At 39.2% G+C, this 22684-nt stretch overlaps 1 protein-coding gene across 4 annotated transcripts in view; it reads right to left on the reverse strand.

Annotated features, from left to right (window-relative positions):
* ANO3 (anoctamin 3) overlaps nucleotides 1-22684 on the reverse strand; it is a 166066-nt gene that overhangs the window by 17265 nt on the left and 126117 nt on the right. For all 4 annotated transcript variants that reach the window (XM_039390481.1, XM_027735688.2, XM_027735685.2 and 1 more), the window contains exons 12-14: nucleotides 21420-21554; nucleotides 15128-15224; nucleotides 10024-10084 (exon numbers count right to left, since the gene is read on the reverse strand). In XM_039390481.1, the coding sequence (XP_039246415.1) occupies nucleotides 10024-10084; nucleotides 15128-15224; nucleotides 21420-21554 (293 nt within the window). The remainder of the gene's footprint in view (nucleotides 1-10023; nucleotides 10085-15127; nucleotides 15225-21419; nucleotides 21555-22684) is intronic.

Raw genomic sequence — 22684 nt, forward strand, 5'->3', positions numbered from 1 at the left:
ACAATTTGTTCACTTAATATGACTAATATGATACAAGGAAGGAAAGAACATGTCACTGAATTAAAACAATAATACTGTTAAAATGAAAGCACATGTTTGAAAACCTTGGGTTTTTTCTTCAGGTTTGTTTGGGTTTTTTGGCAGTTATTACTGCTAACAAATCAAAATCTAAGATTCAGACAGCACATTTCGTAGCCATCTGAAGGCCTACTGTTCTTACTGTAAACACAACTGTAGCTGATAATTTAACTTCAAAAGGGTTTTCCTTGGCTTGCTTGTTTGGGAACAATGTGATCATCCTGAATTTCACGGATATTTGAGCAGAAGTCATCTTTTTTATTTTTGTTGAGAAAGTTACAAATGTTTTCCAAGCATAGGTCCCTCCCACCATAGAGCTGATCTTAACTTGGAAAATAAGCAGTATGGAGAAATGGAATACACATTAAAAAGTAGATTAAATGGCATTTTATAAAGACACATGTTATGAGTAATGGTGGGACCTTCAAACCACAAAATAAATAAGAATAAAGCCAAAACGAGATACCTTGATGTAATATTTATATAACTAAATCAAAAAACCAATAAAAGAAATTAATAAAACCAGCCCTTATTCCCTACCCCCCCAAAAACCCCCAACAAAACACAAACCCTCAAATCAAACACCCATAGGAAAAAGCATAAGAAAGTAGAAGTAGAGGCTGAAGACAAAAGAAATAATTACTTTTTCCAGGTATAAATCTCCTTTATTCAGATGGTAAAGTACCCACATACATGGGCATGCAAATAATTAATGATGATGAAGAATAACTTATTATACAATTGACTGTGCTGTCACATGAGAGCTTACATGTGGGAGTTAAAAACTCATGATGTTAAAAACTCGTGATCTCAATCTGTCTCATACATAGAAAAAACACCTGCCACCAAAACCCCACAGATATACTGAACAGCAAACCTACCACAATCATGTGACTTCAAGAGGAGTTTTTCTCATTCTTTTAAATCTAACATTTGGAAATGTATATTAATGTGCAATATACAGTTTCCAGCTCCCTATAGGAAAAGAGGTTTCCATACAACTTAAGCATCATTCATAACCCCTGGGCAGATTTAGTTTTCAATTTCAATGCTGCTCCTGGCAGCCTTCATATGACACTCCCTGCTCAGGGTCACAAAACACCATCCATCAACTTTCAGGGCTAATTGTTAACAATGCTAATTCTTCACAATGGAGCATAACTCCTTAGCATGCTCTTGGAATTGCTGTCTGCCCAGAAAACATTGCCTCGAGAATGCCTTCCATATATGTTTCATTACCTCACTCTATAGCAAAGTGGTTTTGAATTATTCCCTTCTTAGCATGAGGCCTGTTTACAGAACCATGGAATTTTCTTACACAAAAAAGCTTTTGTTCATAGAATCACAGATTGGTTAAGGTTAGAAGAGACCACAGTGGGTCATCTGGTCCAACCTCCCCACTCAAGCAGGGTCATCCCAGAGCACATGGCACAGGACTGCATCCAGATGGTTCTTGACTATCTCCAACAAGGGAGACTCCACATCCTCGCCGGGTAACCTGTTCCAGTGTGCACAGAAAAGAAGTTCTTCTTCACATTCAAGTGGAACTTCCTGGGCATCAGTTTCTGCCCATTGCCCCTGGTCCTGTTGTTTGGCACCACTGAGCAGAGCCTGGTCCATCCTCTGACACCCTCCCTTCAGATACTTGGATATACTGATGAGGTTCCCTCTCAGTCATCTCTTCTTGAGGATGAACAGGCCCAACTCTCTCAGCTTTTCCTCATAAGAGAGATGCTCCAGTCCCTTAATCATCTTTGTGGCTCTCCGCTGGACCTGCTCAGCAGCTCCAAGTCTCCCTTGTACTGAGGAGCCCAGAGCTGGACACAGCACTCCAGATGTGGCCTCACCAGGGCTGAGCAGAGGGGCAGGATCACCTCCCTGCTGGCAATGCTCTTCCTCACGGACCCAGGATACCTTTGGCCTTGGCCACAAGGGCACTGCTGCCTCATGGACAGCTTGTTATCCACCAGGACCCCCAGGTCCTTCTCCACAGAGCTGCTTCCCAGCAGGTCAGCCCCCAACCTGTGCTGGTGCATGGGGTTATTCTTCCCCAGGTGCAGGACCTTGGCTGAATTTGAGACAGTTCTCTGCCCATCTCTCCAACCTGTCGAGGTCCTTCTGAAGAGCTGCACAGCTCTCTGGGGTATCAGCCACTCCTCCCACCTTTGTGTCCTCAGCAAACTTGCTGAGGGGGCCTCTGCCCCTTCATCCAAGTCACTGATGAATAAGTTAAACAATTCTGGGACCAGTTGTGAACCTCGGGGGATGGCCTGTGCCACCAATTACGATCATCTTGGATCTGCTGTTCAGCCAGTTCTTAATCCACCTCACTGTCCACTCATCCAGCCCACAGTTCCTGAGTTTACCTATGAGGCTGTTGTGAGAGACAGTGTTGAAAGCCTTGCTGAAGTCAAGCTAGACAATAGCCACTGCTCTCCCCACACCCATCCAGGCAGTTGTTTCATTTAGAAAACAATCAAGGTGGTCAAGCATGATTTACTGAATCCATGCTGACGACTACTGATCACTTCCTCGTCATCCAGCATGAAGCACTCCACCACCTTTCTAGGGATTGGGGTGAGGCTGACTGGCTGCAGTTCCCTGGGTCCTCCTTCTTTCCCTTTTTGACAACTGGGGTGACATTTGCATTCTTCCAGTCCTCAGGCACCTCTCCTGATCACCATGACCTTTCACAGGTGATTGTGAACAGCCTAGCTGTGGTGTCTGCCAGCTCTCTCAGCACTCGTGGATGCATCCTGTCAGGGCCCATGGATTTGTGGAGGTCAAGTTTGTTTTAAGTGTTCTCTAACCCAATCCTCCTTGAACAAGGGAAAGTCTTCCTTCTGATCCTTCTTTACCCTGGGCACCTGGGACAGAAATTCCTGAGGGCTGGTCTTGTCAGTCAAGACCAATGCAAAGGTGGCATTCAATAACTCTGCCTTCTCCATGTCCTCAGCTACCAGGGGCCCCTTCCATTTAGTAATGGGCATATTATCCTTGGTTTTCCTTTTGTTATTGATGCATTTGAATAAGCCTTGTTGTCCTTGACATTCTTGGCCAGATTTAATTCCAGACGGGCCTTGGCTTTCCTTGTCTCATTTCCACTCACTCTGACAATCTTTCTATATTTATTCCACGTGGCCTGACAGTGCTTCCACGTTCTGTGTATTTCCTGCTTACACTTGAGCAATGACAGGAATTCTGTATTCATTCATACAGGTCTCTTGTCCCCTTTGTCTGATTCCTTGCTTATTGGGATGCATTGTTCTTGAACCTGGAGCAAGTGAAGCTTGAATATCAGCCAGTTATCTTGGACCCCTCTTCCCTGCAGGGCCTGTTTCCATGGGATTCTTCCAAGAGAGCCCTAAAAAGGATAAAGTTACCTCTCCTGAAGATCATGGTTGCAATCTTACTTGCTGCCCTGCTTCCTCTTTGCCCAACACTGAACTCTACAATCACACAGTCACTGCAGCCAAGGCTGGCCCCAACCTTCACATCTCCAAGAAGGCCTTCCCTGTTTGTTAGCATGAGGTGGAGCAACACACCATTTCTTGTGGGTTCCTCCACTATCTGTTCCAGAAAGTTGCCATCACTGCTTTCCAAGAACCTTGTGGACTGCTTGTCCTTCACTGTGTTGCTTCTCCAGCAGATGACAGGGTAGTTAAAGTCCCTCACAAGAACCAGTGCCTGTGACTTTAAGGTTGCTTCAAGTTGTCTGTAGAAAACCTGGTCCACTTTCTCCTCCTGACCAGACACTGTAGCAAACACCCACAACAGTGTCACACTTACTAATCCACCCTTTAACCCTAACCCATAAACTCTCCAGGCACTCATCATCCACCTGAAGACAGAACTCCACACATTCCAAGTGTTGCCTCACACACAGGGCAACTCCTAAAAAGAGTGTAGCCCTTCATGGCAACATTCCAGTCACGTGAGCTATCCCATAACACGTCCGTAAGCACACCGAGATCAATACTGTGATTCATATTGATCAATATGAGAATAATTCTGTTGATTAACAATATAGTTTTAGGTCAGTCTTAACTCTTAGGGTTATAAAATTTTCAGCATCAACACATGGTAAAGTAGTGAGATTTGTGTTGTATAACACTAACTTTTACAATCTTATTTGGGTCTTAACTGAGTAGCTTTGTTTTGTGAAATAAAATCATAGACAAAAGTGAATTTCTTGCAGGTTCTGTATATAACAAACTTGAAACTCAACACCATGCAACCCTCTCATGGAATGATTCTCATTTTTCTGCTTGCAAGACTGCAATGGAATAGAAGCAATACTGAGGCTGGAGAAGTAAAAGAAGAAAGTAAACAAAATAGCTCAATTAGAGATAACCATCAGTCTGCAGTGAAACCAACTTCACAGAGATCTGTTCCGCATAGGACTACTGCTGTAAATCCTTCTGTCACCAGTGATGCTGCAGCAACAGCTGCCAATGCCAATGAAAACATAATGAAAAGAACAGAAATGATCAGTGGGGCAAACAGCACATCCCCGAGGTTCTCTGATGGCACCACTTTATCTTCAAATGTGCCAAAAGATGGAACAAATAACTCTACCACAAACTCCCACAGAAGCCCGACAACTTTAGCAACTTTTAGAACAACGGGTGACTTTTCTGGAGTGACCGAAAGTCTTGCAGCTACACCTACTTCCACAGTGACACCAAGCAACTCCACAGTCACCTATATTACTCCTGGGGATTTGGAGCTTCCAAGTGATAATTCTTCAATCAACCCCACCACGTCATTCCCCATCAGTGTCACTCTGACATCACCCACAGTGAAGCAGGACAGTCCTACCCCAAATTTCAACCCCATTCAGCAGACAACAAAGATGAATTATAATGCCAGCAACCCTTTTACTGCATCACCTAATCCAAAAGATGCCAATGAAGGTAAGGATCTAACTAAAGTCCAACTAGTTTAATAAAATAATGATGCTGAAATAAAACCTTTGTTTAATTGAACTGGAGGCTTTATAAGATGTGTGAATTCATAAGTGATCTAGTACAGACTAAATCTAAAGCTCCTCAAAATAAAAAATATACTTTTAAAATTTACTGTTTACTCCTTTATTTAACACTTCCAAGAGTGGGGGAACCTAATGATCAGATACAGCCTATTCACACTGGAGTGGACCTTCAAAGCAGACGTGTAGAAATTACATTTAAAATGTATAACACATCAACTTACTTAAGTTCAGAAACTTTTGTGACCAAAGATGACTTCTTATAAACACTTCCAAAGGAATTACTCATTGTGCATTTAATTACCAAGTTAAGTATGCGTGGGAAAACAACAGAGCATAAAACTGTCATGGCACTTCTCTATCCTGCTGCTCTGAATCAGGTCTTCAGGAAAAGAAAAGATTAGAAGGCACAGTAATTTTTTGCCATTAATTAGCTTTCAAGCTTTTAACACAGGACTGAAAGGTTTATCCATCATAACCAGTACAGTACAGTTTGTACTCAGAACTGAAGGAGCATCAGACTTTCATGTTTCCCATCATAGTTCTAATAATTACAATGTACCTGATTCTTTAGACAATATAGATTGAAAAGGAAGGGGAGTGGGAGAACAAGTTCAGTTCCAAGAAAAACTGAGTACCTTGAAGAAAAGTTTTATGAAATCTGAGGAAAATCTTGAAGGAACACAGTTATTCTGCTAACTGAACAGGTGCCAAAAGCATTACTGGATTTCTCACCTTGCATATGCAAAAATTGGTACTCTAAAATTTAATCATTTGAAATTCAGAGGCTGCAATTTTAACTGCTGGCCTAAATGCTTATGAATAATTGCATTTGAAGAGTGATTACTGCTTATTTCTTTAAATAAAGGATAGTGGTTGATTCAGCAATTAAACCTGGAACCTTTTTATTTGACTAAAAACTCATTTAGCCACCTTTTTTTTTTTTTTCCTAAACTCCAGATTTTACCCTGAAACTCAAGGATGGAGATGTCTGTTTTCTTTTACAAAGGCAGAAAGTTTCTGCAGAGAGGCTGGTCTAGTCATAGTTAGCAAAGCACTTCAGATCCTCAGTGAAAAGCCTCACTCCACAAAGCCTCAACTGCTACAAAGCCAGAATGAAGTATCTAGTTTTATAGATTTTTAATTCCCATTCAACTGTCTTGTCTTTCTCTCTTTCTCTCCCAGACAAAACCAACAAAGAAGGAGTAATAGGTGGTGTCATTGTAGGAGCCATTTTGGGATTTATATTAATTGGCCTGATTGGATATTTTATATGTGGTAAGAAAAGATCTGACTCATTTTCCCACAGACGGCTTTATGATGATACAAGGAGTGACCCAGGTAAGGAACAGCACAAGTGCTTTGCATAAGAACATTTATTTCTCCACAGGGCTGCTTAAATAGTCTGGTCTTTCTGAATTATTAGGGTATCATCAACTCCAGTCAAACTAGTTTTCAAATGACATTAATTTATTGGGTTTAAATTTTAGCTTAACCAATACTCCCCTTAACTCTATGTCTCCTCTTTACATGTAATTTTTTTAACCTCTGAAATATCAGGAAAATCATATCTAGTATCAGTGAACTCATTCAGAGGATTGTGGGCAAGTTCAAAACTATAGCTCAAAAACTCTCCCAAACTGATTAACTGAAAAAAGGCCAGACTCTCTACTCATCCAACATCAAAAACAGAATGAAGGATGAAGATATATCTGTTTCTATGAGTAAAAATATTTTTAAGAGGTTTAAAACTTAAAAAAAATTGCTTTCGTGTTCTCTGTGAGTATATATAAAGTTGTATTAACGTGTAATCCCACCCCAAATATTTGTATCATGTTCCTGGACTTAATTTTTAAATGTTTAAACAAACAGTGAGAGGCTAAACACACCTTTTTTTTTTCTCATATAAAATAAAATCTAAATAAACTCTGGCAATACATCTTTTCTGCCTTAAATGCAAGAGCTGAAAGCTGCCAGAATGTCAGATTAGGAAGTAGCTTTGAAAGTCCACCACCCATGTGGGTGCTGAATGGGTGCTGCTGGGAGTACAGGAGTTACCTGCAGAAGATCATGAATCAGGGGCCTTTATCTTTTGCTCTCCTGTATGTCAGAAAGAGGTTTAACTGTGAGGGGCTGATGAGGTGTCCAGTGTATGGGGATAAAAATCTTTCAAGCAATATATAAAAAAAAAAAAAAAATATATTATCCCTTCAGTTCTCCACTTAGACAACTCACTTGGACCATATGACACGAGTTTCGGAGGCGCATCAGACGACACAACCAGCACAGCAGGCAAGACAGAGGAAGACAGTGCAGGGCACCCATCCGATGGCATTCCCATGGCTGACATCACACCATCCCACCCTTCACCGTAATGTTTGTTTCAGATGATATTCTTGCCTGTTCTCCACAGCCTTTCATTTTTTCCCAAAACAACCTGGCAGCTGTTATCTTAGAGCCATTACCGTGCAAACAGGGCTTTGAAAACTAAGGGAAAAATCACAGGATACACTCATATGTGACAGGCAGGGTCCAGCAGCAGAGCATGAGTACTCTCCTTTGTAATTAAATGATCAACCTATGGTTTTCCTGGAAGGATATTACAGTTGTTTTCTTAGAAATAACATAGACAAACAGCATCCAGGCAAGATTCTGCCTTGTCAACAATTGTAACATAAAAAGACATTGCAACATAAAAATTTTACTAGGACTGCAATGATATTTTAATATCAATACAAAAAAAAACCCAACTCAGTTTAACTACCTTGAAGTGAAACTACTGTGTTCAAATATAACGTCTATCTGATAAATGACTCACAGCCCCACTTTACATTCGTACCTTCCTCCGGGAATGTGACAAAATTAATTAGATTTACTTGGATTACTCAGTTTTGATTACTTGAAGTTTGCTGCAGAGAATGGAACTACCAAGTAACACAAACTACATCTAACTTTTGACTAGGATGACACAGAATTAAAACCACTGTCGATGGGAAAGAAAGAAGATAAGCTTCTACTCCTCTGTCAAACTAATCTGTTGTTTGAATTGCAGGCCAGATCTGCAGAAATTATGTAAAACGTGTCACTACAGGTTACATAGAAGAAATACTAAACATGAGAGGAAAGGAATCTCTGCTGTGTATATAGATACTCTAAAAAGCATGGTCCAGTTCTGTCCAGTTAAAGCATAAAGTATGGCAGTATAATGCAAATAACTGCATAGTTTATCTCTTTGCAACTACCAGACAGGCCTAAAGAAAAAGAAAGAATATGAAAAAGACGCAGCTGCAAAGGCATAGAATAAACAAAACAAAATGCAGAGAAAACAATGCTCATGGGACATGCTTGTGTTAACTGTGCTCTGCCAAAATGCTTTATCTGGTGTGGAGACTGTGGATCGTGTCAATGGAGTTATCTCACAAACTGCCCATGAAAGCTGCAGTGAGGTTCCATTTGACATGGGAGTAAATTACATGCACACACACACACCAGAGAGAAACTGCTCAGTCACACTGAATATGGGTTAAACAGGTATTTGTTTAAAAGGTTAAAGATCTGATGTGCAGCGTTGCCATCCCAGTCGGGTTCAATCATAAAAACAGCACGCGAGCCCTCAAAGCCAGAACCTGATTTCTAACACTGCATCCAGCATGCTGGGCAGCAGACTGAAAATCTGAGACACATTCCCCTATATTACGGGAGAATATCACCCTGCTGCTTGAAATGAAGAAAAATGTAATGCTCAGCTTTCACCTTCCTTAGCACAGACCTTACCATTTTCCTGACAAAGCAGCGTCATATAAGCAAATTCCTCCTTACACTTGAACCTCGGCCTCAGCCGAGTTCTCTAAGGAGAACTTGAGGACAGAGATGAAGAGATGTTAAGAAGCTACCAGTGTTGCCTGCACTGGTAACCATAAAACTAACTGCAATGTATTTTAGGAATTTATGAAAGCAATAATTAATAATTGCAATGCCGTAATAGCAAGATTAGGAGTAAATGAAGAAATATCACTGAGGCAAACAAAGTGTGCCCTTCAATTATATCATATTAATTTTTAACCATCCAATTCTGATTTTTGCATGTGCTTCTGTTTTCTATGTAACTCTTTGATGTTTTGCTTTTGTTTGTATATTGTTTTTCGATTTTACCATAGCAGCCTTCAAAATGCATGACACTTGTTTGTCCTTCACTTAAAGTTAGAATCATTAATGCTTACTCATATATATTACATAAATAAAGTTGTTGTGTCCCATTTTATTTAAAACTTGAAAACTCTGGCTTGAATTCAGACAGCTGTATGTATGTGAACTGGTGTTATTTTTTTAGGGTTTACACTGACAAACATTTATATTGGTAAAATTAATTATCTCTTGTTCTATTCCTCTTCCCTGTTTCCCAGCATAAAAATATTATTAGCTTCAGTGAAAGCTAATTCCACCTAGCATTTCATGCCAGAACCATCAAATCTGTCTTTTATGGCACAATTACACTGACCTATTACAAGAGGTGTCCCGGGTTACAGAAAGACTCTGGTATCCACCTTTTCTTTCCTCTTTTCCCCAAATATGCCTACTAATTTAGACTGTGGGGAGGGACTTAAGATAAAGGTGGTAGTCTATTATCCTAGGAGAAGAATGTATCCACCAGTGTAAAAATAAGGGAAGGCTGACTAACCTATATGTTTGCCTCTGAAAAGACTCTGGCCTGAATAATATAAAATTCAGGCTTAAAGACACTAAAGACAGTCATTACATTAGCAATAAAAGGCATTATTTTCACCCACTATTGGCATAGAAACTGAAGTGAATGAAAACAGGAAAAAAATATGTTTGTATGGTAAAATCCTTCTTTAGACTTTATCAAGAGCTATAATCTCCCTTTATCAAGTAATGATATAAAAGAGTTGGGTAAACTAAAAAAGGAAAAAAAAATAAAGTAAAAATGCACTTACCCCAAATTGCCATGAAAATAGCAAAGAAGACAGTCCCTCCATTATCAAACAAATGTGTAACCTAAACAGAAAAACAATACATCAGGACAAATTAATATTGCCACATTCTCTTTCGCCCCCAAAATCCCAGAGTACAAAACTGGTGGCAGAAGCTGAAAGCTAAGCTTTGTAATAAGCAATCCTACTTGCACGTTTCTTCTACCAAGGTTTGTCACACTCTGTGTTTCAGTAAGGTTGAAATCTGCTGTTCCAGACTATCACTTCATGCATCATCAGATACTAGGAGCTGTTCTGTCCATGTCCAGGCAGGCTAAAATTTCATCCAGAATTCCTGTCACATGGTGGGTCAGATTTAACCTCAACCTTTTCTATTTTACGGTTTTTATGAGCTTAAATAACTCTTCGCTTTTCTTCCTCTACTTAATGTCTCCTTTGATTCCATTTTATTCTTCTCCTGAGCTGTTTTGCAATTTCTCTACAGGTAAGAATAGCATGTATTCCTTTGTATCCAGGAATTATATTCAGCCCCTCAAATTGTTGACATAATCTCGTTTTTAAAAGGCTTGTGCACTTTAACTCTAACAAACATTAAATAATTTCTAAATATCACCCTCTAGAAGCCCACATAATTCTAAACTGTGAACTTAATTTCTTCTTATGAATACTCTTCTTTTAGTTGGATTTATTCCTTATCTTACTCTTTGTCAAAAGATTTTTTTTTAAGCAGAACAGCTATTTGGCTGCAAAGTCTAAGGCTTATGGATTGAATATACATCTTGAAACAGAAAATATTTATTTATATATATTGACTTATATTTATTTATTTATACTTACTGAAAATAAGTATTGATTGAAAATCAGGTTTTGCATGCCTATGGATCATTCTAAACGTCTTGAGTGGGTGAATTTGATTCTTACAAAACTTATGAAAACACTTATGAAAACACCATAATTACAAAAATCTGCAATTTCTAGTATTCAATCCACAATATGAAACCGTTTTTAGGAAGCTGATATTAAGATCAATATACTTTCAGTAAAGTTAAAGTTGCCAATTTATAGCAATGTAATTTATCCAAGGATATTGGGCCTACACTTCTAAGGAAGGGTGGTTTAAGATGTTGATGACAATTATTAAGCAAAGCAGAGACTTCAAATTCCTATTTGAAAAAAAAAAAAAGCATAAATCATTATAAAACACTAGAGCAAACCAACTTATCATCGACAGGCCTATATTAAAAGAGGATCTGAAGAAGGAGGAAAAAGGAATGAAGAAGCTTTACAAATGGTTTTGATATCTATTGCCCTAAAACACTCTTTGAAATAAGAAGAGAATGTCTTGAAATGGAATATTATTGAAAAAAACTTTCCTTTCATTGGTGCTGGCTGTTGCTGACTTAAGAACCAATTTTTAAGCTTTTATCATGAAAATAACCCTGTCCTTATGCCAACGGAAGGGCACAGGCAACCAGACTGACTTTTGCTGTACTGTGACCTCCTCTTAAACCTGAAGTTACTCTGGCCAACAGGAATGCTGTCCAGGAGGTGTGCCAGGATGCTGGGGCTGACAGCCTGCCTCAGGCAGGTTACCCAACCTGCTCCTGTGAGATCTGCCTGCTGCAAGGAGAACTTATCCTGCAGACAGGTTTTCATTCTTCTAGAAAAGTCTGGCATTACTGCTTCTGCCTCAGAATACAAGAAAACTAATTAATGAAAGCAGAAAATGTTAATAGAAACTGTGTTTCTTGCCTCTGTTTTATTTCTTATTGAGTAAAATTAAAATGTTGTGAGAATTTATTATAAACATATATTTTATCTGTATGTCAGTTCTGGTTTTCTTTTTTTTTTTTGTTTTTGAGGTTTGGAAATGGGAATTGACCATTTGGTATTGGACACCAATAAATCCAGTATGTTCCTTGCCAGGATCATACAGTGGGATCAACTGTCAATCAAATATGTATTTTGCTTTGTTTTTCTTTTGCTTCCATAAAGGAAAACACAAACATAATGGGTATGAGACCGAACATGTGAGAAGTGAACAAAAGCAGCACAATAACTCTGATGAACATTATTGGTTTTAAGTGTAGATCTGTGTGATGATACGACTTTGGATATTCTGCTCAGTAAACAGCACATCTTTCCAAGAAAACACAAAATTAACCAACCAACCAACCAAACCTAAGCCAGCAGAATTAATGTAGCTAAGAGTAGAAAATAGATACTGGGCTCCTGATTTGGCTTTGTCTTCATAAAGAGTGTTTGGGCAAAAGTTTTTCAGGACCACACTCAAAATTAAGACTTGACAGTCTTAAAGGTTAAAGGCAGAGTCTGAGACTGTTGATCAGAAGGCCTCTAAGCAGAGGTGACATTGGAGGACTCTGTGCTGGTCTGTCAGCATACCTGATTGATGTTGTCATCATCAGACACAACCTGAGGCATTTCAAATCCACCCTGAATCAACACCCTGCCCCAAGGCCAAGGTCAAGGTGTGCTGGGTGCAGGACCCAGGCAAATCACAGATCAAAGAGTCCATCTGATGTGGATCAGAATGACAGCCTGGTCATTCAGCATTTCAGATACTACCTGCCTTTCCTTTAAACAATAAACCTCACTTCAGTGTGGCATTTTTGAATGGAAGAGGGAAGGGATGAAAGAAATGGGCAGGAACAAGAAGGAAAAAGGCCTCTTTTGTATTCTGTCTCTAGCTTTGGCCGAAAAAGCATTTGAAGTATATTATTTTTCTGGCATTAATCTGTTCAGTCCGAAGTGCTCCTCTGCAGGGAAACATGGCAGATATTTAAGAAAGAACCCCTGGCAGCAGTTTTAATAATCTGAAACATGAGCACAGGCCTTACATAAATGAGGCAGGTCCTATGACATAAGCAGGTTTGGGGAAATGAACTTTAATCACTTAAAGGAACTCACTGTTCCTAATTAACTCATAATTTATGTACTCTACAATGAGCTACTTGAATGACTAAGGATTAAAATGTTTACTCCAGAATAAGGGCACTGATGTTTGGAAGGAATCAGGAATAGCTTCCCTTGCCTATCAGCTCTTTGGTTATGTAGAAGGTAGACAGAGAAGCAAGTTATGTTCCCACAATGACATAACCAGAGGAAAACGTTGACAAGCTCCATCTCTGGAAAGAAAGAAGCAGGAAATGCCATTTTCTTTTCCCAGAGAGCAGATCCAATGACTTATTTTTAAATACATTACTTATATTACTAACAGTGCTTCAGAAAGTACAAAGGACCATTTGATTTGAAATCAGACTATAGTTTTCTGACATTACAGACTGTTTTCATTCACTAATTTGGGTGCAAACACAGTGGAAGTGGTGACACATATTTAGATATTTGCTGCTCAACCTCAGCAAGACGGTGGCAACCAGCGGGATCACAATCCCTGCTGGAAACCAGACAGTCTGTACCAAGAGGTAATGAGTGAAGGTGCTGTGAACTTTTTCTTTAGAGACACCACAGTGAATGAAGGCATTACAGTTATAACCTTTATAAAAAGCTTCACTGAGCTTTTATTTATTTTTTATTTTTTTTTGCCACTCGATTGGCCAGATGGTAATCCTATTCCTTCCCAAAGGGAGTTCTCTCTCTCCCACGCTTGGGGGAGATTCAGAACACACAAATCTTGAAAGGAGACAATTTCTGTTTGTTTTCTGGGTTCTCATCCAAGGTTGATCGGTTTTTCAGAGCAAGAGCATTGGCAGGAAAAGCTGGGAGCTTACATCAATTTCTGTAATTGCAGACATGAGAAACGAGTGCCTGTGGCTGTGGAATACGAGTGGTAACTGCTTGTCTTCCCTGGTTGCCAGCTGAATTTTTCTTCAAAAGGATTGATTTGAAAATAAATGAAGTATGGATGGACTGCCACATTTTTTCTAGGACAACGAATTATTCAGAATGTGACATTAAATGTGAAAGTAACATGATTTAAGCAGATGATGTCAGTGTAAATATAAATATGACAAAAAGCTGCTTCTTATTAACTGGAGATGTTAACATAACAGGATCTAAAGTGTATTAACTTCCTGTTAAACTGCAGTGAACTGCTGAAGAGGCACTTACCATCTTCTAAAAAAAGGATTTCTGGGATGGGTTGTATAGCTTGCATAATGCTATTTCAATTAAGAAAGCTTTTACTTTCAGTGCACATTAAAAAAAAAAAGAAATTAGTAACATAAAAGTTACAAAAAACCCTCATGGAGCCGTTTTCTGCTATATAGTTACTCTTGCCTTAAGTACAACATTTTCAGTAATATTTCAGTGATATCAGCATTATAAAATAGAAAATTAAATTTGGAAATTGTAAACATTAATAATTTTTTTTAAATACCTTTGCAGATATATTTAAAGTGTTCAGTTTTACTCAACACTGGTCCTATCTATAAAAAAATCTTGAAACCTAATACAAAATTCATTTTCCCTTTCACACTGCTGCAGTTTTGTTGTAATGCCATGGAGCAGAGACCATCACGTTTTATAAATACAGTCTTCTGAGAAAGGATTTATCTTATGGGGGAAAGAATTCCAAGAAAAATGCCAACGTTGCTTTTCCAGCATTATGAACATATCACACAGCAAAATACTTTGCTCACTTGCAAACACTGCACATATACTGAGGTCCCTGTGAGTATTTATGTCTGAAGAATAGCTTCTTGCAGCAAAATATTTAATTGTGTGAAATCTTTGCATTAGTTCGACAAAGAACATCACAGGCACATTATGCTAGAGAATTCCTTTAGGAGAAGCAAAAATTCAATTACAAAGTAAGCAAGGGAAAGAAGTTAGCTACAGGGGAAAGCAGGAAAAATCACACAAAAAAAATTTATTACGGGGGACTTAAGATGATGAAAATAATAATTTATTAATAAGGAAATGCTCACAGAATTTTAGAATAATCTGTGGTCATTTCAGGTTATTTTCTTATTGGAAAGATGAATTAGAAAGGTTGAAAAAAATCTCTGTAGAGAAACAACACATTTTTCAGGAATCTTTGATGAAACAAGGGCAGCCATTACACATCACACAATGAAAGGGGGTCTTCAGACAAAAATTATCTTGATAGCAATAATATAATAATTACCTTGGCATAGATGCAGCTTTCATTGAGTTTTTGTAGTGTGCAATTGCGTTCACACATAGGGCACATGATGGTTTCATTTGCCTCGCAGATCTCTTTGCTTTAGTATGAGACAGGAAAATAAAGATTATAAAAAGACTTGTAGCATTCTCAAAATTTTCTGAGGTTATGCCGTTTGTGCTCCCTGTTTGTTGAGAGTGCCTACGCCACAAAACTAGACCAATAAAATAAACCAAAAGTGAATGTTTGGCTTTAGAAGCCTAATCCCAAAACAGGAACCTGAAAACTATGGGTCCTAGGGTGGTATGCAGTATTTTCAGGCATCATGTTACACTTCTCACACGAGTGAATTCTCTCCCAAATATCACAAACAGAAGAACGAAAAATTGCTCCCTACCTTCCAAGCCATTTGCTGCCTATTTTTCTAAGTGATGTAGAAGATACTAAACATTGAGAGGATGAACATCACTGGTATAACTACATTGATTTCAACCAAATTATCCCAGTCATATCAGCTGAAGGTCTGTTCCACAGGGTGATGATATACACACTTAGATCAGTCAGTCACATGTAAAAACCCACTGACAGGATTTCTGGCAGTAGTATTTCAAGTATTTGCATTTTTATTTTCTACAAAAGAACTTATGCATAGGACTAATAAAAAAACCCCCACTTTAATATCCTATTTTGGGGATCACTATCTTCAAGCCACATTCTGATGTTTAAGAATCCTAACACTTAGGAAGATGAAGTCACTATCTTCACTAAGACCATTCATATTCAAAGCACAGTACATAACTAATTTTCTTGACAAAGGCATAATAGAACTAACAGAAGTGCAAAAATGAATTTTAAAGGAAATTTTAACTGCAGTGAGTAAGCTTCCCAAATAATCACAGAATCATAGAATCGACCAGGTTGGAAAAGACCTCCGAGATCATCAAGTCCAACCCTTGATCCAACCCCACCGTGGTTCCCAGACCACGGCACTGATGCCACATCCAGTCTCATCTTAAAAACCTCCAGGGAAACCTCCACTTCCCCGGGCAGCCCATTCCAGTATCTGATCACTCTCTCTGTAAAAAATTTCTTCCTAATATCCAACCTAAACCTCCCCTGGCACAGCTTCAGACCCAGCCCTCTTGTCTTACTGCTGGTGCCTGGGAGAGGAGACCAACCCCCCCTGGCTCCCCCCTCCTGTCAGGGAGTTGCAGAGAGTGAGGAGGTCTCCCCTGAGCCTCCTCTTCTCCAGGCTGAACAGCCCCAGCTCCCTCAGCCTCTCCTCACAGCACTTGTGCTCCAGTCCCTTCCCCAGCCTTGTTGCCCTTCTCTGGACCTGCTCCATCACCTCAATATCCTTCCTGAGCTGAGGGCCCAGAGAATCTCAGCTATTGCCTTTCCCAGCAATGATGACATGCCTGAACTGATCCTATGACGCACCAGGGCAGTAGCAGTACAAAATCCCTACTAATTTGTTTTAATAAACCTTGCACTTTCACTCTCCTTCTTCTGAAAGCTGAATTTACACTTTTAACACTGTTTGGGAGATTATGCTTATTTCCAAATGAGTGGTTCTATTAAATACTGACACAACAGTAAATATAGAGAAAAGATTAAATATAAATCGCAATCTTTGGTCATATTTCACATAACATAACAATCACTAATTCACTGAAACCCTAAAAATAATGCGGACCTGACAAAGAAATCATCCTGGATAGCTCTTAAACCAGAATGAGCAAAGCCAGTCATTTCAGAGTTACAGAGTAACAGAAATTTTAGTGTGTGTCACATCGGTGAATTTTCTTGCTTACATTTTAAATCAAATTATTAAGCACAGAAAAATCACATTTTAATCACATGCTATAATGGTTTGGCAATAATGCAAACTGTTGTCAGATATGAGGCCAAAATGTACTGTACTTTGAATTTAAATTCAGATGAAAAATGTTACATTTGCTGTATTATATATCTTGAGTTAAAATGTTATTTGGTTTTAATAACACAAGAAGTTTCACAAAATTATACTGACAGTGATAGGTCATATGCTCTCATACTACTCTGCAAAGGCAATAATATTTGTTTTGCAAGTGTTTGTGACAGGTGCTATGTTAACTGTTATTCAATTGCAACTCAAAATCTTCAGTATAACAGAGCAAAATAAGCTGCTTTGTACTGTTCTCACCTATATATCTGAAATCTGACTGCAGCACATGGAGCAAAGACAGCTCAAGCTATGCTGTGTTCATGCCTGGCGTTTCTGTTTGACTGACAATAAAGGGACAATTTACAACAGTGAAAATTAATATCTATAAACACATCAAAACCAAACTCTTTAAAGCCATCAGAGTTATTTTTATATGGACTAATCGACTTGACGTGCAACTTGGAATAAAGACAGGTAATAGATATGGTACATAATTTGTTGAGAGAACCCAAATGAAGGGAGTGCTATAGGGCTATTTAAGCCCTTCCATTTGACTACCACTTTGCATTCCCTCCAATTCAGCTCAGGGAGGACACTTGGATCAAAATCTATTTAAAAGGGTATGAAACAACAAATACAAGTTCATGTTCTGCATTTTTGGTTCTGCATGTCTGAGTCCTATGAACACAATCCAAATATCCTGGAAGCTACTATGGAGTTTCTTCAACAGAGATTCTCTGGATATTTCTCTTGGTTACCTTCTTCTCATGATGGTATCCTGCAATGAGCTGCCAACAATGTATTCTCAGTACCCTAGAGGACTTCAGTGCTGGCTTATGGCAACCACAGTATTACTAAGCTTGATTTAAAATTCATGCAAGACAAAGAACATTTCAGTAACACTGCGCAAACAAACTAGATCTTAGGTGTGACAATATTCTGCATCATCCTCGAATTATTGATCCACAAAACTTATGGCTGGCATGCCAAGCTATTTTCAGTTCTGTGGCAATACATACTTGTCTATTTGCTTATCCCTTCTCTGCTGAAACTGTGCTGGATGTTTGGAAAAAGAAGAAACGATTGTTTCCTGCCACTAGAAGGGGGGTTGGTGGCAGCTCCCTGCACCTGAGCAGTGAAGGAACATCACTGAGGAAATCATCCTTCTGCAAAAATGATTTGATCAGTTGCTAAATTCAGAGTTTTTTGGTACACAAGACAAATAAACTGGGGTTTTTGACAGAATTTATCATACTCTAAATCACCGCTTCCTAATGTCCACAGATTCCACATAACTGGTGTAATAAACCTGTTTCACACGAAATAGTGTTCACCAAATAATACTGAATTTGGGGCAATGTGCCAGTTCTGACATTGCCATAATGCCCTAGCACTACTTTTAAATTCTTAATTGCCACTGGGTTTCCTGTGCCTGGATTTTTCAGAATATTGTACCCAACTCTGTTTCTTCCTGATCACTGCTGAACACTGCACTTGCACACTGCAGTAGCTGCAGTGCTTAAAATCAAGTGATAGATTTTAAAACTCTTACAGTTGCTTAGCTAGAAGTTTTCTTTAAATGACTGCAGAAACACTAGACAAATAATCTCACAGTCCCAGACTCTGGCAAGAATAAGAAGAGGTGTGCAGTCTGTCTCTGCATGTCTCCTGTCTGCTCTAGGTAGGAGGTTTCTCTCTAATCCTCACTAACACCTTCCAGGCTAAGTAAACAAATATGGCAAGGAGTAGCATCTGTTATCAGTGGCCTTTTGAATTGCCTAAGCACACAAGGTGGTACAGAAAACATCTACACACATTTTATCAGACCAGGCATAATCAGCTTGAGTTAGTTAAAATCTGTTCCTGAATCCACATTTCACAGCTGTTCTTACTAACCTGCTCAGAGCAATGCCCTGATGTGACAGCATTGTGTCCCAACTAAACAACTGCACAGATTCACATGATCAAATGCAGATAGGACCTTCTGCCCAGAATTAACACATCCAGATTACAGGTGTGGGGCTGACACAGAGCACACAGGCAGGCCTTCTGCAAAAACCCACCCTCCGACAGTATTTTGAAATGAATTCTGGCTAATGATAGCTGTAACAAATATATACTCACCTCTCCTTGTAGGTATTTAGGGTTTATATGGTGGATTACCTGACTTTCAGTCTCTTGATTCTGGAATAGAGCCTGGAGACCCTGATGGGCTCCCTGACACTCTATATAGCACAGCATGACACTGAGGTAGCTCAGGATGGGACCCAATACAACCAGCCCCCACGGGGCCAAACTCGGGTCTGTGTGTTCTGTCTGCAGCTACTCAGCAGCAGCAAAGGGAAAAAATTGAGGGCAGGAAACCTTGGAAGACAGCCTATCTCTGTGCTCACGGGATTTATATCCTGCAACCTTCAGCAATGAAGACAACTGCATCTCTCTGTTAAAAGAACTTAACAGGAGTTGCATGTTCACGTGTTCTTGGGAGAAGTGTATGACAAACAGGAGGTGACTGTCCTGCTCTGCTCTGTGCTGGTGCATCCTCACCTTGAGTACAGTGTGCAGTTTTGGGTGCCACAATATAAGAAAGATAAAAAGCTATTAGAGAGAGTCTAAAGGAGTGCTACAAAGATGGTGAAGGGCCTAGAGGGGAAGCCATAAGTGGCTGGGGTTACTTGGTTTGTTCAGCCTGGAGAAGAGGAGACTGAGGGGAGACCTCATAGCAGTCTACAGCTCCCTCTTCTCTCTGATGACCAGTGACAGGACCAGAGGCAATGGCCTGAAGTTGTGTCAGGGGAGGTTTAGGTTGGATATTAGAAAAAGGCTCCTCAATCAGAGGGTGGTTGGGCTCTGGAACAGGCTCCCCCAGGGAAGTGGTCACAGCACCAAGCCTAACAGAGTTCAAGAAGCATTTGGACAATGCTCTCAGGCACGTGGTGTAATACCTGGGCCAGGAGCTGGACTTTGATGATCCTTGTGGGTCCCTTCCAATTCAGGATATTCTAAGATTCTATGATATGCAAGCATACAATAGCTTACAGTTTGAAAGAATGAAGTTATTAGAAATTTTGTTCTTTTTCTTGGGGAGTTGTCAATGCCACACCTTTCTCTTCCCCAAAGAGTGCCTGAAATACTAAGCTATACCTTGATAATAGAAGATTATGGCCCCTTGTTCCCCCTTTATTGAAACTGCCACTGTACATGCAACAAATACAAGATTTTCAGTTCAACAGCTCTAGTCCCTGTGCTCTAAGAACAGGCTGATCCTTGACTTCATATCCATTGTATTTTGCAGACATTTATGGTGATAAACAATCCTAATACAGAGAACAATATCTTAAAGATAGTGTAGTCTCCTGTCTGATACATTTATTGCATTTAACTGCATTTAATGCGGTTTGAATTTGTACAGTTTCTCATGAGTTTGCTGTAAAAAGCAAGACTAAAAAAAAGGCATGCATTGCAACACTATAGAATATAACTCACTGTGAAAGTGAAATACAAGTTGAAGAAAATTCCATAAAGAAAACTTAATATAGCCTTGCTCAAAGCCCAAGAAACAACACTTTCTGTGAAATCTGACTCCAAGTATACTTACAGCCTAAGCTCCCAAACTGCTTGGAGGAGCAGTTGCAGTTGTAAGAGGACTGACAGTGATGTGTCTGATAACATCTAATGGAAAACTTTGTAATGAGGGTGCATCCTCTGAAACAGTCCCTAAAAGTACAGTCAGCCCTTAACTTAAGCACGCTCATCACAGCTTCTAAATTGATGTAAACCCTTCTCAGAGCAAAATCACAACAGTGGGAAACTTGAAAACTTGGCCCATTTCATGTGGTTGTAACCTTCCTCAAGCTGAGTCTCCTGGCTTCAAGTTACATTGACAAAGATAAGAATTTTGTTAAGATTCCAAGTTTGCCACTCTTAATGCAGGGAGACAAAAAAAAGGCATAGGCAAAAGGAACTTGAAGTTTAGCAACTGTACTACAGCCTGAAGTTATAGGTAAGATGGAGGTAAACAGGGAATATGTCTTGGTTTTCACCCTTCAATTAGATCAACAACTATTGCAGTATCTATAACAGCAGAACTGGTCCTTAAAGACAAGTTGGTCTGTTTTTCCTTACAGACAGAAGGATTCACTGTGGATGCAGTAGTAAGAACAGCTGCTGTCAATGGTATGCATCCAGCTTGATGCAAAACAGATATGCAAAGTGTATATACACTTGACTCAAGTGCATAATATTCTATTTGGTTATTTTTACGTGATTACCATATCTGGAAAACATTTAAAAGTATAACAATCTCGCTTGTGCCACACTGTTCTTAATTTTCAACAGGCTAATACATGTTATTAAATAGGATTTTACCTTACTTGGCTGGAATCCATTGTAAATAATCCATAGAGGAAAACAAAGAGCCCAACCAGAGCAGCAGGAATAAGCATTCCAGTATACCATCCCAGCCAGGCAAAATACAGGCCAATTTTTTCACCAAAATATCGCCTACATGAAAAGGAAACATATACATTGTTTAAAGTGAAAACTTATCGTGACTTCTATCTATTATCACAGTAGCAGAATAATTCTAACAAGGAACTACCACCACAAGTTCATGGCAAAATTGTCAGATTACCAAAAGGTGGCCTTCTTTTATCAGGCTATAATAACATTCTAGTGACATCAATTGCAGACTTATGAGGACATACAAGGATATAACTGAAGTGCCTCAGTAATTTGCATGTCCTTGCAATTGCTAAGTAGAGGTACTAGTATCAACTTTTAATTAAGAGTGAGAGAAGAGAGGGGGAGAGAGAGAGAGAGAGAGAGAGAGAGAAAGAAAGAAAGAAAGAGAGAGAGAGAGATGTACACAGACACAAGAAGTTCTGGAAAGGAATAAAGTAAGTTGGTGTGACCTTATAAAAGGCATTTATGATAGATAATCATGTAATATGACATATTTCAAAATATTATTAGTGAGGACAATGGTCTGAAAACACAAGCTGAAGACTGAGCCTTAATTCTTCAAAACTTGAGTCTCAGTTGCTAGAACAGATGAAGTAGCAGTGATCAGAAAGTCAATCAAGGATGATACAGCACAGAATTGTCCCATGGCACATGCTTAGCTCCATGGATGACTTGTTAGAACTGTCAGATCAGGAATAAAAACTGACAGCAGAGAAAATGAGTTATTAGTATTCAATGTCAGAGGAGGAAAGCATGAAACTCAAGTATCACCATTATAACACTTCAATTATACATATTTCTCTGCTTTACATTTGGTAACCTATTACATTAATTCAAAGACATATAAACAGGAGTTTATTTAAGCCCATATGGAAAGGTTACAACTGAGTCGTATTTTAAGTTCACTGCATCTGGTAACATGGACTGTACACGTGGATAAGAGTCTGCTCTCAGAGGTGCTCTCATGACAGGCAAGTGTCTCTGATCAGCAGACCACACCCCAGGTTTGTATTTTAAGCTTCACACTGCAAACGCTGGAGCAGTTGGAACTCCGTGTCTTCTATGCAGACTCATTTGAAACAAACAGCCCTACACAAAAGACCACCCAGAAGAAGCAATTTAGAGAATCCCAGCCTCATCTGATAAGATCGAAATGTTACAGGAAAGCA

The sequence above is a fragment of the Pipra filicauda genome, unplaced genomic scaffold (genome assembly GCF_003945595.2).
Source record: "Pipra filicauda isolate LSUMZ 115617 unplaced genomic scaffold, ASM394559v2 scaffold82_size2718185_pilon, whole genome shotgun sequence".
NCBI lineage: Eukaryota > Metazoa > Chordata > Aves > Passeriformes > Pipridae > Pipra > Pipra filicauda.